Here is a 22430-nt window from a genome sequence, read left to right as displayed (position 1 = left end):
CGTGCCGGTGTGGTGTGGTGCGGGCATGACGGTCATCCGAGACCCCACGCAATCGGTACTGTGGAGCTGGTATATGAAACGCTGAGACATTACGTTGTAGCGTGATCTATAGTGTCCCTGTCTGACAGTGTGACTTTCGCGGTATGCCTTCGGAGGGTGGTATGGCCTGTCACGCCTACCCTGAATGTACAAGAGCTTGTGATCTGATGTATGTCGATTACTAGTCCCAGCTATAGGTAGCCTCTGGTATACCATCATAATGCAGTATATCACCGCACCGAAACCAACCATAAAGGCATTCGCTCAAGATCCAGTGTACATCGAGATTAATTCAACCATAATGTTGTATTGTAGTCCCGCATCCAACTCCCTTCGACCCAGCATCTCCATCCCCACCACATCTCAACCCTCCCTCTTCTTCAACACCTCCATAACCGCCCTCCCCACCTCCTCAAACAACCCAGGCATACAAGCAATCATACCCCAGTTCCTCTCCCCCGTAATCTTCCTTCCATTCGCAAAATCAATCTGTTCGCCCTTGAAATCGCTGATAACGCCGCCCGCTTCCTGGAAAAGAAGATGCCCACCGGCGTGATCCCAGATATAAGTGAAGCGGTCTTTAGTCTTGGGGATGCGCACCATGACATCCGCAGCTCCGAGGGTAAGAGCGACGTATTTCATCTGCTGAGACCAGAGAATGGTGCCTGGCCATTGCGCACCGAGAGTAGTAGCAACGGCGTTGTGTTCAGGTTGGGAGAGAGATGTTTTGCCTAGTGTTGCTTCGACAAAGTTTAGTTCCGAGGTTTTCTTTTGGGGAAGCGTAGTCCGGTCTACATGGCGGGGTTCTCCGAGTCCAGCAGAAAGGGAACTGTTCATGGAGCGGATAAAGGTGCCTTGGCCCTTGACAGCGGAGAGTATGACGCCAAAGCCGTCTTTGTCGACTTGGTCCTCGTGGATGGCTGTTTGGCCGAGTTCCCCTTGGACAGGGAATGCGAGGTTGGGACACGCAATGACACCGACTTGCTGTACGCCATCGACTAGCAAACACAGACAAACAGCGTACTGCTGGCCCTGCATAAACGTCGCTGTGCCATCCACGGGGTCCATGACCCATGTCCGGCCTCTTCTGGTGATTTCCCCTTTCCCACCCCTATCGATGAGCTCGAACATCTCTTCTTTACTTTTCGGGAAAGCCAGCTCCTCTTTCTGGACAGCGTTTCCGTCCCCCTTCTCGTTCTCGGAGCTGCCTGCATGAGTCTCGTCCTTTGCCTGTTGCACGAGCTGCCAGACGCGGTCAGCAAGTGTCCCGTTTTGACGCAATGCATCTGCGCTTTCCTCGCCCAGGAACGCGTCTGTTGGGTACACGGCACGCAGGGCGGATATGAGGAGGGCTTGGGCGGCGAAGTCCGCAATGGTCACGGGACTGTCATCTGCCTTTGTCTCCGCAGACACGTTGTTGGATAGGCTCCGGAGAACGGATTTGGTGAGCAAGGACGCCCGGTGTACGGCTTGCAAGGCGAGGCGAAGCTCGGCGGAGTAGGCCATGACGGATGTCGGGTGATTTTTGGTCGCGATTGCGTGATGGATGTTGTACTGTAGTTGTCTTCTGGTGAAGATTTCGCAGTATTAGTCTAAATGAGGTGATGAAACAGTTTTGGCAAGCTACTAGCAAGCGCATAGTAAGCGAGGCTAATGGAGCGCTCCACGCGCATTGCGTTCGCAGTACCATGGCTACAAACATGAGGCTCGACGATGTCGCCAACGTCGACAGGCCAAAGAGAAGCCTGGAGTCTTCCCCAGGCGGCGCAACACATGCAAGAGTCATTCGTGGCTGAATGTGAACGGCACACACGACGAGGCTCGAGTCATGCCGCTAGCTCGGTTCCGGTTGATTTGAGAGCACGGAAACCTGGCGGTCCGACCCAAACCTTGATGAAGCAGGTTTGTTCTAGCTTGTATCTAGGCGAACTGTACCCCAAGATCGTTGCTGTATTTTAGTTTATAGGCAAGAGCCATCGTCTGTCTTAGAGTTAGACTACAGTTTAGAAATCACGAGTGCGGCGTCGTGCATCACCAGACACATGGAAACTTTGGTAGGTTTGACGGCGCCACTCCGACTCCTCCCGCAAAGGGAGGCCCTTCCAGTACCAGCGACGGGCAACCGCCGGGAAACACACATCGTTGGGAAAAGCCCACTCGCGGTCGACCCGCCAACAAAACGGGCCGATGTCTCGGGAGAGTGCCAAACTCGGGAGATAACCACCAGGTTCAAGCGAGCAACGAGGCGAGGCTGCTCGTTATTGAATCTAGAGTCGGTCGGTGCTCCGTGCCGCGTTCACGATAGATTAATGGCGCCTGTCGTCGAGTTACACAGCGTGTATTCGCCTGCTGCTCGAGAGACGTTGCCTGCTACAAGGTGCAGGTCGCATCTCGCAAGGTCCTTCGAGTGGTCTGGGGTTCTGCATCCCGAAGGTCCCCATAGTGTTGCAGATGTTGGCAATGATGGGGGACAGGTACATGAGACGCACGAATATTGGACAAGCCGCGTCCTGCATCATCTTGCAGCTGGGGCGCGTAAACGATGCACAGCATAGTCATTGGGGAATCGAGTGGTGCTATACTCTAGCATATATGAAGTCTGGATGCCTTCGATGCATTACGTTGTGCTATATCGTTGATCAACGCTGCTGCTACCTGGGCAGTGCATCGTCGATGCATACTTGTTGAGGATTATGTGCAACGCTGTATTGTTTATTGAGGCTGACAGCCGTTTCGAGGTTACTGCGATGCAGCGCATGGCCCGCTCCCTGGCAATGTCGCCATCTTTCGCAATCACAAAGTGCGTGCGGTTACTGTGGGGAAGGGCATCTTTCACGGGCCACATCTGTTTTTGGGTACCGCATTGGTCGCGCTGCTGTAATTGCACCCGTGATTGCAGTATCATGAATCGCGCGTCATGGTAAAGGAGACACACTAGAGAAGGTGAATTTCAAGGGACCTCGTTAACCGCGAGGGTCTTGCGATAAGGCCAAACCGTTCCTGCAGAAAGCCTGTAAGTATCAAAGAGTTCGCTTGGTGGCTTGTCTAGGGCATGTCGTACAGGAACCTTGGAAAAAGCAGCGTGGGGGCTGTCTCTCTGGCAGGTCATGCAGGCTGCTCGTGTTGGAGCACGTCGGCCAAGTGACTTGCAGCTGGGGGCGGCTTCGTCATTCGTCCGTCTGGACATGGACACTGTGAAGGCTGCAGCCACTTGCAGGATGTATGCTTTGGTAGGAGTGCGGTTGCCTGCACCGAGCGTCTTATCTCGCTTGGTGTGAGCTGGAGAAGCTGGAAGAGTGTTGCTCTGCACACTGCACAGATTGCGCAAGCCATGAGCAGTTAGACGAACAAGCGAACATGCGTTCCTACTACCGTTTGATACTCATTTCGCCTTCGCCGGCCCCCGATGGGGGCAGCAAGCCATGACCATGAGTCCAGGTCGGTCTGCTCCTGACTTTTTAGGGAAAAGAGGCTTGAGGCGCTCAGCAAGAAGCGAGGCGTCAAGGTCCTCCAGGCGCCTGTCTGGGCAACGGAATAGGCATAGAGCCGCGCGGAAATTGAAGAGGAGTTGTGTTGAGGAATTGTGAAAGGGCTCAGCAGGCGGCAGTTCTGAGGGTGGTGTGTCGTGCATAGTGTTGAAGATCGCCGCTGCAACCCGTAGCCGTACTCCCGTATGTGGAAGAGAGTGGTTTGCAGGCCAGAGATAACGTCTTGGATCAAGGCTGTTCGTGATTAGGCATGCGGGTGCAAGACGAGACTAGTCAAGACGAGGTGGGTGCGGTTTCTGTCCGTCGCCACGAGGATCAGTATGGTTCCTCAGCACTCCGTGTGCCAGATGGACGGCTTACGGAAGGCGGCTGGCTTAGAGGAAGAATTTGACTTGGTGCAGGGCTGAGGGTGAGACAGAAAGCTAGCGCGTGCAAATAATGGCTCTGGGGAGGCGTGTGTTATCACCGAAGATAGCGAAAAGCGGGCCTAACGCTGGGGCAGGCGATTCGGCTATGGTCGTGGATGGCCGCATGGGATTGGAGAGGGAGTGGGAGAGGGACATGGGAGGGCGCTCATGACTGCTGAAACCGATAACTGGCCCGCCGCCATATGGCTGCAAGAGGAAGCCTCGTACCTAGATTTGCACGTCAGTCATCTGCGCGTCCGGCGCAGGGCCGGGCAGATGACTAGCGAGGGGATTCCGTCATGGAGCGACGTTTTCGCGTCGCGCTGCTATCACGCAACTCGGGCGGAGGTGGAGGGTGGTGTCACCAGATGGCGCGACTATCACTGCTCACTACGCAAGCCGGCTGCTCTTGCCCCCGCGGCCGAAAATTCTACGCTCTGCGGGCTGCAGCATCGAGCAGCTCACAGCGCCGTGAGGGCCGTCGTTCGCTGCGGCAGAGCGAATGGCGGCAGCACAGCACCGTGGTGGCCCAAGCAGCGTGCAGAGCGTGCAGCTGGCGAGGGATGGCACTGGACCTGTTCGGCGGAGGCGCTAGGGAGTGCATGGGTGCGTGGTGCAGGTGGTGGTGCTGAGGGGTGCGGGCTTACAGCGCTTCGAACAAATATCAGTATTGTGGAGAGGCGACAGGGGTGCGTCTCCCGTGGACCCTGCAACCCAAGCCTGCTAGGGTGGTCGGTGGTCAGCCGTGAAGTGCCTGAGCGCGACTTAAGTATATGGGGCTCATCCTCCCGCTGCTCCACACGGTCCTGCCGCTCACCAACTTAACTACCTCATGACTCCCACTTGAGACTCTTCATATCCAGTCATAAACAAGTCGTCCCTCCTGAGTCCAGCTACCTCAACTACACTCACCCATCCAACACTCCACCCCGATATCATCTCGTCGGCGGCTATACCATCATCATCAACTCTACTACTACCACCACCACCACCTCCACTTCACCAACACACCACCGCAATGGCTTCCCAGATGGAGTGCTTCAACGACTTCTGCCTGTCCTGCGACCGCCAAATCGCTGAAAACGGCGTCTACTGCTCCCAATCGTGCCGCCTCGTCGACATGGAGCGGGCTGGCAGCACAGCACAAGCACCCTCGCAACTGTCATCATCCGCGTCCTCCTCGTCCTCGTCCAACAACGGCTTCTACCTCGCCCCCGCAATCAACTTCTCCGCATACAAGGGAGCCTCGAGTTCACAAGTGCCACCAGCGAGTCCGTACCACTACTACCCAACCGCAAATGGCAGCTACTTCGCACCACCAACCGCAACGAGGCCCTCCCCACAGCGCAGCCTGACGCCCTCGTCGTCACGATCATCTCTAGCCTCGCAATCTTCTCAGTCCCAGTCCGGCATCTCGCAACAAGCGGCAACCCAACTCAACAGCTACATGCGCTCCTTTGACCAAACACGCGACGTCAAGAGGCGGTACACGCAGTACTAGACTTGCTAAGTCCGCTGCTTTTGGAGTTTGGTTTCACGACAATTACGACACCCGACCAAGACGTCTTGTCTTTCTTTCGGTTTCTCTCTGTTCTCTTGTATTTTGCATCAGTCTCAACCTAGGGTGGTCGAGGCTGGCATGGGTCCACGGAGTACACCTGCATATCCACCACCGTTGCGCTGCGTTCTAGTTCTGTACCCTTTCCTTTGTTGTCATACGTGGACGCAGTGTACGATTAAAAGTATTTATATATCCCCTTGGTGTATAGGGGTCTTTGTTACGAGCATCTTGCCCCGGCGTGGGTGGGTGACTGGGGTCACTCTGCACATGCGATTGCATCACGGCCACTGTGGCCAGGACGGTTGGGAATCCCTCTCACTCGGCCGGCGTTGAATGTCGCGCCTGTTTTCCGCTCTAGCTATAGCGTAGTAGTAGCTGTCTCAAATGGACGCAACGGCCATGGGCATAGACTCATGGCGACAAGACACAAACTTTTTGCCTCTGCTCCACTTGTTCTCGGTGATACTCAGATGACAGCCTCGCGCAACCGCCTGTCCAACCCCATCCTGTCTCACTATCGACGCAGATCGCGCCAACCCCTCACCAACACGTGACGGGCTCCCTTTGGCACAGTGTTTGGCTCGAGATAAGCACAAGCCTCTCAGACGTGCACAGATGAGACACGGCCGGGCCCAGTGCTGCGTCTCTCGATATTCCCGTGGCGCTTTAGAGTTTGCATGTTGCGCAGTACGTGGTCAGAGTGCGAGGACGAGGCACGGCTGGCCTGTCCACCGGTATGCCTCTGGCTGTGCGACGCTCGCCAGGAAGAATTTTCACAGACTTCAGGCATGATCCAGATGTCAGCCACACTCAACAACGTTCGCAGCAAGTGATCGCTGGTGGCGATAAACACCGAGCAGACACACATGGACGCTGTTGAGAGGTCCACGGGTTCCAGCAGGCAGGAAGCACCCACTTGGTCGCAGCGCCCTTGCCTTGGGTATGGGCAGAGGGCCCTCCAGCACTTCAAACGCCAACCTGCATGCCCACGGCCGCGTCCGGGGCGTGCCATTGGCGACTTGCGCTGCAGGTGGGCATGTCTCTGCTTGGCTTCTCCGCATTTCTGTGTGAACGGGCCGTAGCTTGCCATGGGTCTCTACCGGTGACAGGGCTCATCCCGCCAGTCGTTATGCGAGCTGCGCGCAACAAAAAGCAACCCATCCCACGCTTCGTCATGCGGCATTTGCAAAGGTGAGGGGAAGTCACGATGGCGCAACGCGGCCAGCCATGCTCGCGTTGCCTGTTTCGTCATGTCGTCTGTCGTATGTCGCTGTCGTCCAAGTCGCAGCGCGCATTTGTCACGGCAGCGCCCGACTGCCGCCTCATCGAAGAATTTTCCATCTGCTCAAGCAGCGCCTTGACGCTCTCACGGTCCTCTTCCGCCATGCCAGCTCATCCGGCTCCACTTCGCAAGCGAGCCCCAGGATTAGCTGTCAACACTTTGTGCAGCTTTGCCCTTTGACGTCCGTCCAGGCCATGGCGAGACGGCGGCATCCTGCTACTCCGACCATTAGGTCATCGCTGCGTGTGCGACATGCGACGCACACGGCTCGAACGACATGAACGCAGCCATCTCAGACTCACACCACTCACAGCTCACCTCGCTTACACTTGGGGCATAGTCAACTGTTCCGAGATCCGACGACTTCACAGAATCGATAACCGCCACGGGCCGCGTCAAAGATTCCCAAGACCTCATGCCCAGCCAAAGGACCGATGCTGGTCGATGTTTTGCATCCATACAAAATGCTGGGTTCCCCTTCCGGTTGCGATGGCAGCTAAGGGTGCAGCCGCTACTGTAAAGTTAGGTTCGGGTCTTCAGGCATCCAGCCAAAAACCACGGGTTGGCGAGGCTCGGAGACAACGAACAACTCCCCGACATACCTTCGGAGTTGCACAATCCCATGTCGAGCCTCCTTGAGACCCCCTGAGTCTAGCCGCGCTACCAGAGTGTGACAAAAAGCAAAAGGCTTAACAAAACATCTATGACTGGTTCTCCTCGCCTACGTGCAGATTGCCCGCGATCTCCGAGGATCGTCGCGGAAAAGCGTGACGACGCACTCAATACGGTCTCTCGCATCCCATGAGACTTCGCCTAGAAGCTATTGAATATATCTTGCTATTGCGCAAGCTCCGGCCAGAGTTGGCAGTCGATCCAAACTGTTGTTGTAGTACGCTGATCCTCAATAAACCGGGGAAAACCTAGTGTTTGGCTGAACAACGGGAACCCTTCAAGTCACAGACGCAGGAGTGACCTCCATCTACACTGCATCTGGACCCTAATCGCGCGATGCAAGGGACCGATCGCTGACAATCATCGCGCGCACCCTGACAATTCCAAAATTGACTCGCAACGAAATGCAGGCACGCGGGAATACGCGTGCAATCTGTCAGTGTCAGGCGTCATCAATATTGTCAAGATCTGGCGGAAATCATATCTAACCTATCATACATTCTCGCTTATCGAGCTATCTCTGATCGGCGCATGTGCCGTTCAGGAACACTCAGATCCTTCACGTCCCTTCGGATCGTGCCAGATTGGGGATTCAATTTCAGTCATTCGGGCCATTATGCTTTCCCAGCAGTTCCTGGCCGCGAGGAAAGCGTGGGTACGACGACAACTGACTCGGCATTGGGCCGACATGAAGCGCACGATGGCGTCACGAGAAAATCCCAAATGGCCGTGAAGCGCACGCCGCGGACCTCGCGCTTGACTGATAAGATCTGGCGGCACGTAGCTCCATCCTCTGCGGGGTTTCTCGGTACGCGCCGCCACGCATCAGATCTCGATACGTCAAGGTATCCCTTGTGATATCTGCACAATTGGCGAGAACCGCGAGCTAGAAGCTTTTGTTTGACACACATGTGAGGCTGCATTCCCAAGAGCTAATGCGTAGACTGGGTCGCAACGTCTTTCATTGTTCTCCATTACTTCCTTGACACGCTGGACGTAACGGTGCGGCTGAAAGTACCGCCTCGACCCACGTGGACACAAGATCGAAGAGATCGCACGACACCATCACAATGTCGCACATTCCAATGCCTATCGCACATTCACCTGTCAGTCATACGCCAATTGATCTGCGCGGGATGTCAAACCCGACCAGGAGCGTGCCGAGCCAGTCGATGCCACGGCACATGTACCCGCGACGAATCGTGACTTCTGCATGATGTATTCGCAATGTACAGAACAAGTGCCCAATCTTCGACGTGTCTCGACACGATGACGCTATGGGACAGACTTGCTGCCATGTGCACAAACGAGCGGTAAGGGACTCCGCCCAATACCAGACCGTCGGGCAGCAGCCGTGGTGGCAACCGGACGCTTGACGATAGTGTCCTGGTGGAGTATGCATATGCATTGCCGTTCAACGATGATGCTGCCTCACTTGAAGTCAAATCGCAAGAACCTTGGAAGTAATTTTGCTGCTAAAGCCGCGTGGGATGGTAAGGCCCGACTCTATGGCGCTAATTGGAGATCCAAAGTGCAAGACTTGCAAGTACATGTGCCGACGCAAGCGCTGCAAAAACACTCAGTGGTATGAGACTGTGTAAAGAGTTTTCATGGCCAGCTGAGACTTCTCGAATGCTGTTGTCAGGGGCATGTCCAAGCTGTCAGAGATGTCAAGGACTTCGGGCCAGACCTTGGAACCGGGAAACTTAGATTGGCAGATTGGAGGACACAAAACATATGTTGAACGTTTGAAGCTAACACTCGAAGATGTATGGCTCAAATTGTAAGTTGTTGAACAATATAAGAGCAGAGCATTGGTGCGGCCCTGGAAACGAAATACACCGGGTCTGGTCTGTATTCAACCCACCTAGCCAAAGGAAAAGACGAGACGCAATCGCCGTGCTTCCAACTCCAAAGAAAAACCTCCAGTCGACCATCGGAGGACGAGGTAATGACAGTTGGCAACGCCAAAGAAAAGATAAACCCACCCTAGCAAGAACTAAGAAAAGACCTAGATAGTATACCAAAACCCTCCACATCCAAAACACCAAACAGAATCCCCCAAGAAAGAAGCCGAACAAGAAACACACGTCGCAAGACCATTCAAACACCCATCAGCTTCTTCCTTTGCCTCTCAGCCCACTCTCTACTCGCGATACGGCCTCTCTCTGCCGCTTCCGCTCGCGCTCGCTTGGCAGCTTCTTCCTTCTCGCGCCTCTCTCGCTCGCGGGCTTCTTTCTCCATGCGGTCGCGGTTGAAGACTTCTCGGCCCTTGACTTTCTGCTGTGCGGCGTCGACGGGCGTGACGATGGCTTTGGGGACGATGACGCTGTTGCGGTTTGCTGAAGAAGTCGATGTGGAGCGGGATTGAGACAGCGGTTGCGAGAGAGACATGCTGCTGCGCTTGCTTGCTAGCGACGATGCACGTTGAGCTTGGGGCTGGGGCTGGAGCTGGGGCTGGAGCTGGGTCTGGGTTTGTGGTGCTTGTGGAGGCGCAATGGTAACGCCTGGTTGCTGTTGTCTGATGGGAACGGTCACTGGCTTGCGCACTGGTGCTTGTCGTGTCTTGAGAGCAGCTTCTTTCTTCGCTGTCTCCGCTTCTTCCATTCGCTTCAGACGCTCTTCCTTCTTAATCCTCAGCTTCTCAGCGACGGCGGAACCGGGGAGCTCGAAAGTCGCCTTTGTCAGTGCTTTCGTCGATTTTGCATGGGGAGCCATGCTGATGCTGACAGGACGCTGCTTAGGTGCCATGCTGATGCTAACGGGGCGCTGCTTTGGTGCTGGTTGTGCAGGTGCTTCGGCTTCTCTTCTCAAACGCTCCTCCTTTTGTGCCTTAAGCTTCTCAGCGATTCTTTCACCAGGGAGTTGAAACGCAGGCTTCGTCAGGGGCTTATCGGACTTCGGTGGAGGAGGCATGCTAATAGGTCGTGGTTTGCGAACCACGCCCTCTGTCTCTCTCTTCTGACGTTCCTCCTTTTGGGCCTTCAATTTGGCGACAACATCGTTACTTGAAAGCTGGAAGGTGGCCTTTGTGGGTGCGCGGCCCTTTGGTGGTGCTGCAGGTGTGGGGAATGACATACTGATCGGCCGGCGTTTCGAGGCAAGGTAATCTACTGTTTCCGTGGAATCTACTCTGACATCTTTGTTAGGCGCTGTGCGGACACTGGATGCGCGAGCCATTGCAGACTTCACTGGCTTCATGCTCTTAGGCACAGCAACGCTGGGTGTCCTCGATAGCTTGGCAGCAGGCGCAGGCACTGGCCCTTTTCCGAGTGCCTTCGATCGCATCGTCTGTGTGGTAGCTGCTTTTGGAAACTCTGCCTTCTGGGGCGACATCACTTCATTCGCATGGTTGAAGCTGGTGACTGAGGTCACGTTTTCTAGTGCCTCCTCAAGCGCGTCAATGGCCCCAAAAGACTCCTCCAGGCGCATCGGCGATTTCGAGGGGCTGCGCGACGCTCGTCGGCTGGACGTATGGCTCCTAAGTGGTGTCATGGCATCTTCGCTGGGCCTCTCGGCTGCAAGTGTCTTGGGCTCCGGTTCTGAGCTCACTTCGACTGAGGGTGTAGGGACGTCAGCGTCAGCTTCAGGCACTTGATCCTCAGGCGGTTCCTCAGTCGCTGTTGCCTCGACGGGTTGCTCCTCGCAATGGGGCTCATCGATCCGTGGCACTGGCGTAGTATGCTCTGTCTGTACAGTATCGGCTTTCTCTTGAGGCGCCTCCTCTACCTCCGGTATGGGCTCATCTTGCGCTTCCTCTACAGGCTCTACCAAAGCTGGTGCTTCAACCTCCTGTATCGATTCCTGTGGGTCACTCTCAACCTGCGCTTCTTCTGCGCCTGTTGTTGCATCTTCAGACGATGTCTCCTCGGGCGCATGTGCTTCTGCGGTCGTTTCCACAGTCGAAGGCACCTCCTCTGCAACTGGCGCTGGTTCTGGCTCTTGTGATTGGGCGCTGAGCTTCGCTTGTTTCGCTTCCTCCTCCTGCATAGCCAGTTGTCGGCGTGTCAATCGCGGCGCTGGAGTCACGGGTCGCTCGGTGATTGCGGGGGCTTCTGAGGCTCCTGTACGCCATTAGTCCACGGTTGTTTGTCTGGAGCGGCTGCGAACTCACCATCGGAAGCGTCTTTGGAAACATCGTCGCCAGTTGGTTCGTTCGTGGGCGCTTCATCTGCGGCTTGCTCCTCTTCAGGTGCGGCTCCGGTCTGCTCCTCTTCGTCCTCCTCAGCCGCTTTGCCCTTCTTTCCCTTTTTCGCCCGGCCTTTGCCCTTTGCCTTCCTTCCTGGAGTCTTTGCGGGCGTCTTTGCGGGTGTTTTCGGAACTAGCTCCTCGTCATCGTGGCGGGTCTGCTTGGGCGACGCATTTGAGGAAATTTGATTCAAGGGTGCACGCTCGGTCGCGTCGGTCGCATCATCGTTGCCCTGTTGGGCGCGGGCGCGTGTGACACGCATCGTCTTGGTAAAAGCGTCAAATAAACTGTCGTATAATTGTATCGAGCTATCTATGCGCTGCTAGGATGCATTGATAGCGAATTGGTATCGTGTTGACGCTCGAGTGTTGATGCTGCACGAGAGTGGGCCCGATCATAACAAACATCCCTGCCGAGTAAAGTCCAGCCGTTTTCTCGCGAGCACGTGACGAGCGCATGTTCACCCGCCACGCGACCGAATCGCGGACCCGTGGCACCCCACGATTCAGCAACTCCCGGGTCCGCATCCGTGCGTGTAGAAGTGTCTTTTCGTTCCGTAAATTTATGAGCGGCCATCCATAGACCCCTTATTTGCCAATCGCATTGCCAAACTTCATCCAGTCTCTCATTACTATCAGTACCTAATTTTCTTTTTCTCTGACGCGTCCTCGTCTCCTGAACACGAACAAATAATCGCACATTGTCGCAATTGGCATAACGCAGCAACCGTTCGTGTCTATCAAAGCCATTTTCATCCATCGCGCGTCTCCGATCACCGGATGTTTGCAGCCCCGCGGTTGCGTCTCCTAGCCGTGAACAGCCGCCTTCAACCCCGCCCAAGCATGTCGTCACCTCGTGCGCGCGCTGGCTCCCGCCTTACACAGATCTCCAAGCATTTAGACTCGAAGCCCTTTCTCGAATTGAACACTCCCTTCTCCACTGAACGCACCGCCCGCATCGAAGACGAACAAGGCAATCGCATACCTCCCAAGAAGGCCGAGGAGTTCAAGCAGGAAGCCAAGAAGGAAATCAAGAAGGAAGTAGAGCAGGTCAAGAAGCTTGCGCCGGAACCACCCAAGAAGATGTCGAGCCAAGCACCACACCCTGCCCTGCTCATTCCTGGGCCCATTGAGTTTGACGATGCCGTACTTTCGTCCATGAGCCATTACAGGTAAGACACCTCATGGCATTTACTGTTCATGCTGTTCGCAATTGCTAACCTCATCAGTGAATCGCACGTCGGCCAACCCTTTGTAAACACATTCAGCGAAGTCCTCGGAAATCTGCGCAAGCTGTTCCTGTCCAGCGATCCTGCCGCGCAACCCTTCGTCATCTCTGGCTCTGGTACACTCGGATGGGACCAGGTAGCGGCCAACTTGGTAGAGCCCGGCGATGAGGTGCTCGTCCTCCACACTGGCTACTTTGCCGATTCGTTCGCCGACTGCTTCGAAACCTACGGTGTCAAGGCCACACAGCTCAAGGCGCCCATTGGCGACCGACCACAGCTCGATGAGGTGGAGAAGGCACTGAAGGAGAAGGAGTACAAGATCCTGACCGTCACCCACGTCGACACGTCGACCGGTGTGCTCAGTGAGATCAAGGCATTGAGCGAGCTTGTCCACAGGGTCAGTCCCGAGACATTGGTCGTAGTCGATGGTGTCTGCAGCGTTGGCTCCGAGGAGATCCGCTTCGACGAGTGGAAGCTTGATGCCGTCATCACGGCTTCACAAAAGGGCATTGGCTGCCCAGCTGGTCTGAGCATCATGATGGTATCTGGCCGCGCGATTGAGAGGTTCAAGGCGAGGAAGACACGGCCAACTTCTTACTTCGGTTCCTGGAAGAACTGGTTGCCCAGTGAGTATCTCAAGTCCCCAGTACAAGCACATCAATGGAACTAACAAAACCGCAGTCATGCAAAACTACGAGGCCAAGAAGGCGTCCTACTTCGCTACACCATCTCCACAACTCATCCACGCGCTCGACACTGCGCTCAAGCAGATCCTCGCCCGACCCGTTGAAGACTACTGGGCTGCACACAAGACCGCGTCGCAAAAGGTCAAGAAGGCTGTTGCTGATCTTGGTCTCAAGCAGCTTGCTTCCAAGCCAGAGAACCAGGCCACTGGTATGACCGCCATTTACCTACCCGAAGGCATGACACCTCCGGACGTTCTGCCCAACCTCATGAAGAAGGGTGTCATCTTCGCTGGTGGTCTGCACAAGGAGATCGCAACCAAGTACATCCGCTTCGGACACATGGGTGTCAGCGTCACCGATCCGAACCGACCGGATATCACCAAGGCGATTGAGAGCCTGAAGGAGGGTCTGGCGGAGGCTGGCTACAAAGCATAGCCGATGAGTCCTACAACCCTACGAAAGAAGTGATCTAGTATACCACATACCGAACTATCCGTTCGAAACAAACTTTCGCACACTACTACTATCTGTACATAAACGGAAATTCAAAAATAGAACACAAAATTCACTACCAGGCCGCTGGTGCAGCGTGATGATGAGTACAGTGGCTATGCCAAATCCTTTGCACACTCCAAAACCGGCACCTCTCCACCAACGGCAGCAACACAGACTCCACTGTACATGCCCGAGGCAAATATCGATCGCTAACTCACTGAGATCAACCAAACTAGCCTGCACGAGGCTAAGTTGCCAAGATTGCCCAGGAACAGCAACCTATGACATGAACTGCCGGCCCGTTGCCACCGAATGAAATCATCGAATTCTCTCCACACCACCACGCCTCTAACAAGTCCAAGATGCGGCAAGTGGGTCTGGCAAGGCTGTGTTCCTGGTGATGTATTCCGATGATGAATGGGCTTTTGGGAACAACGTACTTAATTCCCCCGATGCAGCGGCGTGTCTTCGGAGGTCTCAAATTGCTGTCAAGCCATTGCGCATCGTTGCCATTTTTCTCTGGCATTATTGTCCTTTCAATCTCTACTTGACTCTTGGGGCTAGCAACATTGCCCAGCAACACAGCCGTGGCTGTGGTGAGGATTGAAGTTCCTCTCTTTCGTGATGACGTCTACATCGCGAAGCCTACAACACACTTGGGACACAGCATGGGCGACCGCACCACCTCAAGCATGCGCTACCCTACGCAATCTCAACGGCGCCGTTGCATGGGGTGAGACATGTGTCTTCCCCGAAGAAGACGAGGATCCGATACCCTTCAGCATCAACACCGCCTGCATGCCCTGGGTAACATCGAATATCTACCCATCGCCATCCGCATTCTACTCGCCCGCCACCGCATGCCCAGCGTCTTGGACGGCCGTTGCTACGCAAACAGACGCGAATGGAGAGGGCAGTGATAACAGGTGGATAGATGGAGAGATTGGTTTGCAATGTTGCCCCAATGGGTTTCAGGCAGACGGAAGAGATGGATGTCGACCGGGCGGCAGTGGCAACTTCCCAGTTGTTGAATGTGGAGAAGCGGATGCGGAAGAGAATGAATCGAGGACATATGCTGGGGGATCGTGGCCGGCAAGCGCGACACCGAGTATTACTGCGTTGCACTTGAGGTATCAACCTAGTGATGCCGGCAGCGTGAACCCGACTGCTTCAAGCACAGCGACTGGCGCATCCACAAGCGACAGTAGTGGAAGCCAAGGAGGAGGAGGAAGTGGTAGTGACAACAATGGCAGTGGGAATGGAATCTCAACAGGTGCCATAGCAGCTATTGCCACCGTCATCCCACTCGTCATGATCCTCGGAGCCTTAGCCCTATTCCTCCTCTGGCGTCGGCGAAAGAAGAACAGGAAAGCAGCCCTCGCCTCAAAGCACATGGGAGATGAAAAAGACGACGACCCAACAAGACCCATCGACGACAACGCAAACCACTCCCCATCCGCTTACCACGCCATACCCAAAGGCACAACCGCAGCCCACTACGCCAACCCATCACAAAACCCACATGAGACTCCCGAATGGAATGTCGAGATGGATGCTACAGAAGCTGAGCGTCAGAAATTGGCTAGTACTGCACCGCCATATGGGAGTTCTAACGTAGGGCTGAGTAGTCCGGGGAATGGGGGTGAAGCAATGGAACTTGCGGGACTGGCGAGGGTGCCGAGGAAACCTATTGCGCCGGTGGAAATTGATGGGAATGCGGTTATACCGGAGGTGGGGGATGCGTATATTCCGTATAGGCCTGGGAGGGAGGGGAGCTAGGTGTTTGATACCCGTATATTCAATTTGTTAGTATTTCAAGTCTATGCGTTTGATGTGTATGATGGTGCTCCTCTTCCACTGTGCGCGATATCTTGCCTCAGCATTGGATTATCCTGCGGAGCCCCGCAGGCTGAGCCCAAGGCGTATTCTCTTAAGATCATGAGTAGTTTTCTCTTTTCAACACCGGTCTGTGTGGATCATGAGTATATTGATTTGAGGGATTTATGCAAGACATAATGCTGCGCTGGCCTCTTCATGTCCAATTGACCTCCAAGGTTGAATTCTGCAAGGGCGCTGAATTCGACACGCTGGAGGTTCTCTGCCTGAGGCTGAAATGATCGTTTCTTTGATTGGCCTTGTTTGACTTGCAAGCATCATTGGAGCTCAAATCTAATGTTGTGTGAGCTGAGTATTGGGCTATGTCGATGTTCTCCGCACCGGTGAGAGCCTCACTTGCTCTGCTGACGAACTTTGTTCACCGGGAAACTCTCTTGATGTATGTACTATCCAATCGTTTCTTCAGGACTCATAGTTTAGATGTTTTAGTGTGGGTATGTATATGATCATTGGGTGCTTCATGCCATCTCTTCAACGCCCTGTTGGTGTTAGGTGGTGTTCTGTTCTCTTCCTACATGACACGCTGACGCAAACAGCTCCTTTGAGCCTGAGATTCTTCGATAGCAGCGCCCGTCGTCGGACTCAGATCGAACATAAAAGGGAGCAGGTACCCCAACAATGATGATGGAAGAAAGGTTCATGCGATATCTTCATGGTGCCCAAAGAGTACGTACCATCGAAAAAATGCTATAAGATCATGAGGGTACGGACGTCCTCTAATGATGCCATCCGCTTGCAACTGTTCCAATTAAGTCTTTGTCATCTTTGGTACTTGCAGTGACTTGACTTACTACTATCTTCTGGTCTCAGTTACCTCACTGCTTACCTACTTCGCCCTCTTGTCGCTTGTACCTCTTCAATAAGCTACCTCATGTCCAACGCAGACAGCTCTACAGAGCTTGCCTTGCAGATATGCTTTGGTATATTTGGTGTCTTCAGTACCGTTGCTACCCTAGCTGGTCTTCACCATCATGATTCGCTTGGCTGCGTCTTACTTCGACGCCTAAGAGGCCGTCACACCACTCGTACGTGTCATGTGCAATGAGCCTATGATTCATGTGTCTGACCACTTCTTAAGATGTCCATGACCTGGAGGCAGAGGCCGCCAATACCAGCCTTGAGGACCTTAATGATGTTCCCGACTATTCGATCCCATCTGTGAGGAGGCCTACACTACCGCCTTCCTACGAGCAGTCCGGTGAGAGCTCCTATGTCGAGACCTTTCTGGAAGACGATGTCGAAGTTATATCATCCAATAGCAAGGATGAAGCTTCATAACACTGCGGGGGAAGCGAAGTGAGTCATGGGTATCAGTTGCCAGCAGATACATCCTTCATAGAAGGAAGACTTGGAGAGTTGTGACGGCGCGTTTCGCTTGAGAGAAGCTACGACAATAGGCATACTGCAATAGTTCATGCGCAAAGAAAATAGACATTACGTTACCATGCCCATTGCTTCTCTCCGCAGTGAGCATCATGTTATCAGCATGTCGAAATAACAAAAGCAATGGGGTAAACCTGTTGATAAGTCGAGCGAATGCCCAAACACCGTTCAAAGTACTCGTTATTGCTACGAACTGAGGATACAAAACTAAACAGAAGCATAACCGTAATGACAGCAGCAGATGAGATGCAAGGCTAGGAAACAAACGAAAAAGACAACAGCCTCATCAGTCCCTGGTTTTATCCTGGAAGTGAAGTTCGGCGTGCTTGAGGCTCAAAGACGGGTACGCCAGCGAACTACAGTTCGTCTTGGACCACCATGTCTGTTGTCTGATACAGGAATCTATGCGGCGACAAGATGAGATAGGAAATAAGAGATAGTCTTGGTGTCGAAGCGATATACGCTTGGGATTAGTGACATCTCAGAAGTGTCTTCTCGGCTTCACGAGACCGAACTTTTCAGCATCCCCTCGCCCCAGTACCACATCGTATGCGGGATTCTCTGTAGTCGTCACCCAAAAGCGGGTCTCTTGTATATGCTTGGTATTGCTTCCGAAGCACCAGGTCAAGTCGACGTATCCTTCCACCCCTTCGCCTCGATGGTTGGCGAGAACGCACTCCGTTTTTTCGCTCGTATGCACTGGAACATCCAGTACTTGCAACATGGGCCGTGATATGATGCTTTCCGTTGTATTTGGATCGCATGAGAGGACAGCTACCTCCCAGGTTTCCAAACTACCCTTCGTTCGAGAGCAGATCTCGATTTGGGCCGGCTGAGGGATTCGTTGTCTTCGCTAGATCTCGTTAACAATGAATGATGACGGTGGAGGGCAACGCACACCAGATGACAACAACCTAGAGAGTCCCCAACAAGACATAGTTCGTAGTCAATTAAGTAGCGGGTAGTATTTCGTGTTTCGTGTTTTGTGCGACGATGCAATGGTGGTGTTGATGCGAGTTGGATCTAAGTGTGCTTTTCGATGGTGATAATAGAGTCCTCCAGGAACTTCACGAGGAGGACCTTCCGCCTATAAAGCGACCAATAGCCCCAGGCACAAGCTTCTTTGCGCAGGCGGGACCTCTGTATGACCCTGAAGGACTGCGCATATGACAAACTCGAGCGACATGGAAGCTCTGAGGCGTTGTTGGGCGTGTCAAACCCAATGAGCCCGCATTTCCGATTTCCTCTCTAGTGGCGCAGTCATGGTTCCTTCGACAAGCAATGGAATCACCGGGGCAGATCGATCTCGAATGTTTTTGCGTCACAGCCTGAAAGAAGGCAACCATTGTCTGTTCCTGGAGTGATCAGCGGGGCGCAGCCGCGCATGTCCTCTACCGATCAGTGTTGAAGTGTAGCCTCGTCAGCTAAATTTTGATGTTCGAAACGGTCATATTTTTCATCTCAGTTGCTCTCCTCCGGTATGCGAAGCGACAGATGGGGTGGAAGAGATAGGTTTTCCAGGTGTGTTATTCGTGTAGTGTGGAACTGATCGCAGTCCGCCTGCGATGCACGCGGGGCCCGACTGGCAGGTGCCCCCGGGGCCGCCCGGGAGGCAACCACTAGTGCTAGTGCCAGCACGCATGAGCAACCTTAGCCGCAGCAGGCTGCGAAACCTTGAAATCTCACATACATCAACGTAGCCATGATGCGTCCTCCCGGCTGCCTACTCAGTCGGCCTTCCATTTGATTTGTCATTCTGCGATATCCAAAGTACTTTCGCTTGTGCTTCCACCTTCACAGATAATGTCTGTTCAGTCGCAGAAAGATAGATAATATCGACTCATTCGAGCGACGATTTCCATCGACTTCGCAGCGATCCTTCAGAATCGAGGTTTCATGTTCAGAAATGGCTTATCATTGGTGGTAGGGGTGGGTATAACTTAGCGATGAACGATGTGTATGCCTGACGAATATGCCTGCATCTCAGGCTGAGGGGTGCTTGACATTGCAGATGTATGCAGCTTCACCCAGAGGTCCTTCTGCCCTCTTCATGCGCATGGCTTTCCGACTGCTGATGGTGTGTTGAATGACGTGGAGGCTCTTGCGCACATTCGATTGCTGAGTTCAAGATATATGGGCGCAATGAGCGACACCTATATGGGGAGCCACGCATGAAGGCTATCTAGCCACAAAAGAATAACAATGTCATCGCAAGATCCTCTTGATCGTTTCGTTAAAGGGTACCCGAAACTGGCTGCGCAGATGGAGATACTACCTGAGCTCGCTATATTCCGCAGGTTTGGGGCTCTCAATGCTCAGAACCTGTTGTACATGCAGGCTGAGCTCACGTATCTGGAGAACAAGCTACGAGAGCGGCAGTTGGCCGACCACATTGATCCGTCGGAAACGAGGAAAGTGCATGCACTGAATTGGTTCTGGCTCCGTGAATCCGAGAAAACCGGCACAGGTGAACAACTGGAATTGGTCATGAAGATTAGAGAAACGCTCAAAGAGTACAGTGTGTTTGAAGATCTTCCAGCGGACGCATAAAGCTGACTACGACAGATGATGCGTTAGCACAACAAGCCAAGATTCTCAAGTACCCTCGGCCTAGCACTTGGGATCTCCACCACATCCAGAACTATCTCCACTCTACGGAAATGGGCGAGAATGCGTTGACTGGAGAGGACGGTGATATCTGGGGCTCTGCCTGCCATCGAGAATCCTACAAGCCGGACCTGGTTACGCTATGTCCGCGCGCAAAGAAGGACGCCTTTTCCGCATGGGCTGCGGAAAGTACCATCACCAACCTCTTCAGGTGTGGCTGTGCTCGCATCAAGAAACCTTCGCGCATTCATGGAGTGGTCGGCTACGAAGATAGCACCATCTATCGCATCACCTATTGGATCACCAGTATTCTCGCATCTCTCATACCGATAGCGTCCATTGCCGTGCTATATCGCGTTCAGTCCATGACTGCTCGACTCGGGATCATTGCTGGGTTCAATGTTCTGGTTTCTATTTGCTTGATGGGTTTGGCCAATGCGAAACGCGCCGAAGTTTTTGCTATCACAGCTGCGTGCGTATGTCCATGTCTTCCTCATTGCTCACGTACTGACAAGACTTAAGATTTGCTGCGGTGCAGGTCGTGTTTGTTGGGTCTGATAGGAGTACGGTAGGATGAGGAGGGTTAATCTGAATTCAAGCGCAAATAGAAACGATCCTTTCTAGACGGAGATATGAACATGTCCAAAGGAAACAGTGTTGGTGACCAATTACCCCACAGCACCTTCGCCTAGCCTCGGTAGAGTTCGTGTCGGTCGTATACGCTGCAGCACCTTATACAAGGGAAAAACTAAACACCTAGAAGCCTACGTCGCTGTTAGGCTACTAAATTCGCAAGCTTTTATCTTAATATAGGCTCTTAGGTGTTTGGTTTTTTCCTTAAATAGGGTGGCAGGAAAACCACTGCCAGGCGGCATGCGTTGAAACCATCTGCATGCGTGCGCCACCAACTTCGGCACAGCATTCATCCGGCCACTCAGCCGTTGGCGCAGTTCAGTTATAGCTCGCCCCTCTCCGCGTCAGTTCAGCCCAACTTGCAATCCAGAAAACATTCAACATAAGAAGCCTTCGCCTTTGTCTCGTCGCAGTCCGGCCCCCGTCCATCGTTGTCGTACTATCCCTACGCCAACTGGGATCGGCGACCGAAACAATCTTTGAGCGTACGGAAGGACCCGGTTCGGGATGTATACGTGTATGTGTAGTATGCCTAGGGTGGGGGTTCAGGGTCTCCGAGCCGCGGCTGCTTGTGCCTGTCCAAATCAGCATTGCAACCATGAACGAGAGCTTTGACGGCTCACCTGCTGCTGTTCATATTGCCTCATCTTCTCTTTCTCTTTCTTGCGTCTCTCTTCAGCCTCTCTTTGTTTTTGAGCGAGTGTGGCAGCTGTCTCGAGTCAGTAACGATCCACAGTTTGCGGTCACGAACGTACAATCGACTCGAGGCTGTAAAGTCCGATAAGCACCGAAGAAATCGCGGTTTCCTTGCAAGAGCCCCAGCTCTACGATTGTATCACTCCCGATAACGAGTTCGAACGTGTCGAGGTCCACCACCTGGAAAATCGACTTTTCGAATCGGGGTCGGAAGCTGGGGACCTTTCGAGGATCGCTGCAGTACCATCTTGCCTCAACCTGACCGAGACATGGCACCTCGGTATTGTTGCTGAGGGTTATGCTGATTGGTTCGGAGCTGGGGCTCGGTGCCAACCCAAATTCCGCAAGAAATTGGAGAGTGATCAAGTTGTACTTGCTCTGCGTGTCCACTAGAACGATACCAGGATTGGGTTTTGACCATTGACGGCGATCTTCGTCCCATAAGGAGACAGCGACCATCCTTTTGAAGTTCTCGTTCTGCCTTGCGGGTGTGAATCTCCGGCGGAGCTTGCGTGATAGGGTAGGAGCATCGCTTGTCGATGTGCTGGACCGTTGTTGAGACGAAAGGAGTTGCTTGAATCTTGGACACGCTGCGGAGAACGCACGCCTGTACCATTTGTTCTTGCTCTTGAGTGACTCGCAATCTTCGTCCACTTCACTGAAGATCCGGGTAGGACGCGCCGGGTTGATTGGTTTGTTACGGTCACCTTCAAAAGTATGTTAGCTCTGAGCAAACGATCCACATTGCGAGACTCTATGGCTCACCGCGAGAAGAGAACAGTCTCTTGGCTTTACTGGGTTGGATCATTTTGGTAGTGGAGGTTTGATGGTCTGTAGTGATCACAATTCAAGAAGAAGGAAGCGGAAGGCGATCTCGAACATTACGCAATGCTGCAGAGGTCAAGGGCTAGTATAGCAGTTTGGAGTTAGAAGGCTGTGCTAAATGGACTTAGACTTCAGAGCCTCATCAGGCTGCCTGCTTGCTGTGCCACGGTGGCGACGGCTTAGCGACCGGACAGCGCTCACAACGCGCACTTGGGGGCTCGCCTCGATACCAGACCTAGACCTTGGAGGGTGGCGCAGCCACTGTGCAAGGGGTATCATATCTGCATATGTCGTTGCTCTGATGTGAAAAACAGTTCCTGAAAGCCCAGGGATCACGAAGATG

At 53.7% G+C, this 22430-nt stretch overlaps 5 protein-coding genes across 5 annotated transcripts; 2 read left to right on the top strand and 3 right to left on the bottom strand.

The window, feature by feature from the left end:
- Positions 1-402: 402 nt before the first annotated feature.
- On the bottom strand, positions 403-1545 carry J4E79_006550 (uncharacterized protein; the record flags this gene model as incomplete). Its single annotated transcript, XM_049355420.1, has 1 exon — positions 403-1545. One exon carries the CDS (start codon positions 1543-1545, stop codon positions 403-405), a length of 1143 nt encoding a protein of 380 aa, XP_049210093.1.
- A 3407-nt stretch (positions 1546-4952) lies between these two features.
- Positions 4953-5435, top strand: J4E79_006549 (uncharacterized protein; the record flags this gene model as incomplete). The annotated part of the gene is made up of 1 exon (XM_049355419.1): positions 4953-5435. The coding sequence occupies one exon, from the start codon at positions 4953-4955 to the stop codon at positions 5433-5435; it is 483 nt and encodes a 160-aa protein (XP_049210092.1).
- A 4117-nt stretch (positions 5436-9552) lies between these two features.
- Positions 9553-11900, bottom strand: J4E79_006548 (uncharacterized protein; the record flags this gene model as incomplete). Its single annotated transcript, XM_049355418.1, has 2 exons — positions 9553-11513; positions 11564-11900. The coding sequence occupies 2 exons, from the start codon at positions 11898-11900 to the stop codon at positions 9553-9555; spliced, it is 2298 nt and encodes a 765-aa protein (XP_049210091.1).
- Positions 11901-19528: 7628 nt separating this feature from the next.
- Positions 19529-20569, top strand: J4E79_006547 (uncharacterized protein; the record flags this gene model as incomplete). Its single annotated transcript, XM_049355417.1, has 3 exons — positions 19529-19844; positions 19892-20409; positions 20558-20569. The coding sequence occupies 3 exons, from the start codon at positions 19529-19531 to the stop codon at positions 20567-20569; spliced, it is 846 nt and encodes a 281-aa protein (XP_049210090.1).
- A 542-nt stretch (positions 20570-21111) lies between these two features.
- On the bottom strand, positions 21112-22070 carry J4E79_006546 (uncharacterized protein; the record flags this gene model as incomplete). The annotated part of the gene is made up of 4 exons (XM_049355416.1): positions 21112-21141; positions 21190-21275; positions 21322-21969; positions 22028-22070. The coding sequence occupies 4 exons, from the start codon at positions 22068-22070 to the stop codon at positions 21112-21114; spliced, it is 807 nt and encodes a 268-aa protein (XP_049210089.1).
- Between the last annotated feature and the right edge of the window lie 360 nt (positions 22071-22430).

Source organism: Alternaria viburni, assembly GCF_023758015.1.
Source record: "Alternaria viburni strain BMP 2772 chromosome Unknown scaffold_13, whole genome shotgun sequence".
Classification (NCBI taxonomy): Eukaryota; Fungi; Ascomycota; class Dothideomycetes; order Pleosporales; family Pleosporaceae; genus Alternaria; species Alternaria viburni.
Note: the sequence above shows the minus strand (reverse complement) of the source record. Positions and strands in the feature narration are given on the sequence as shown.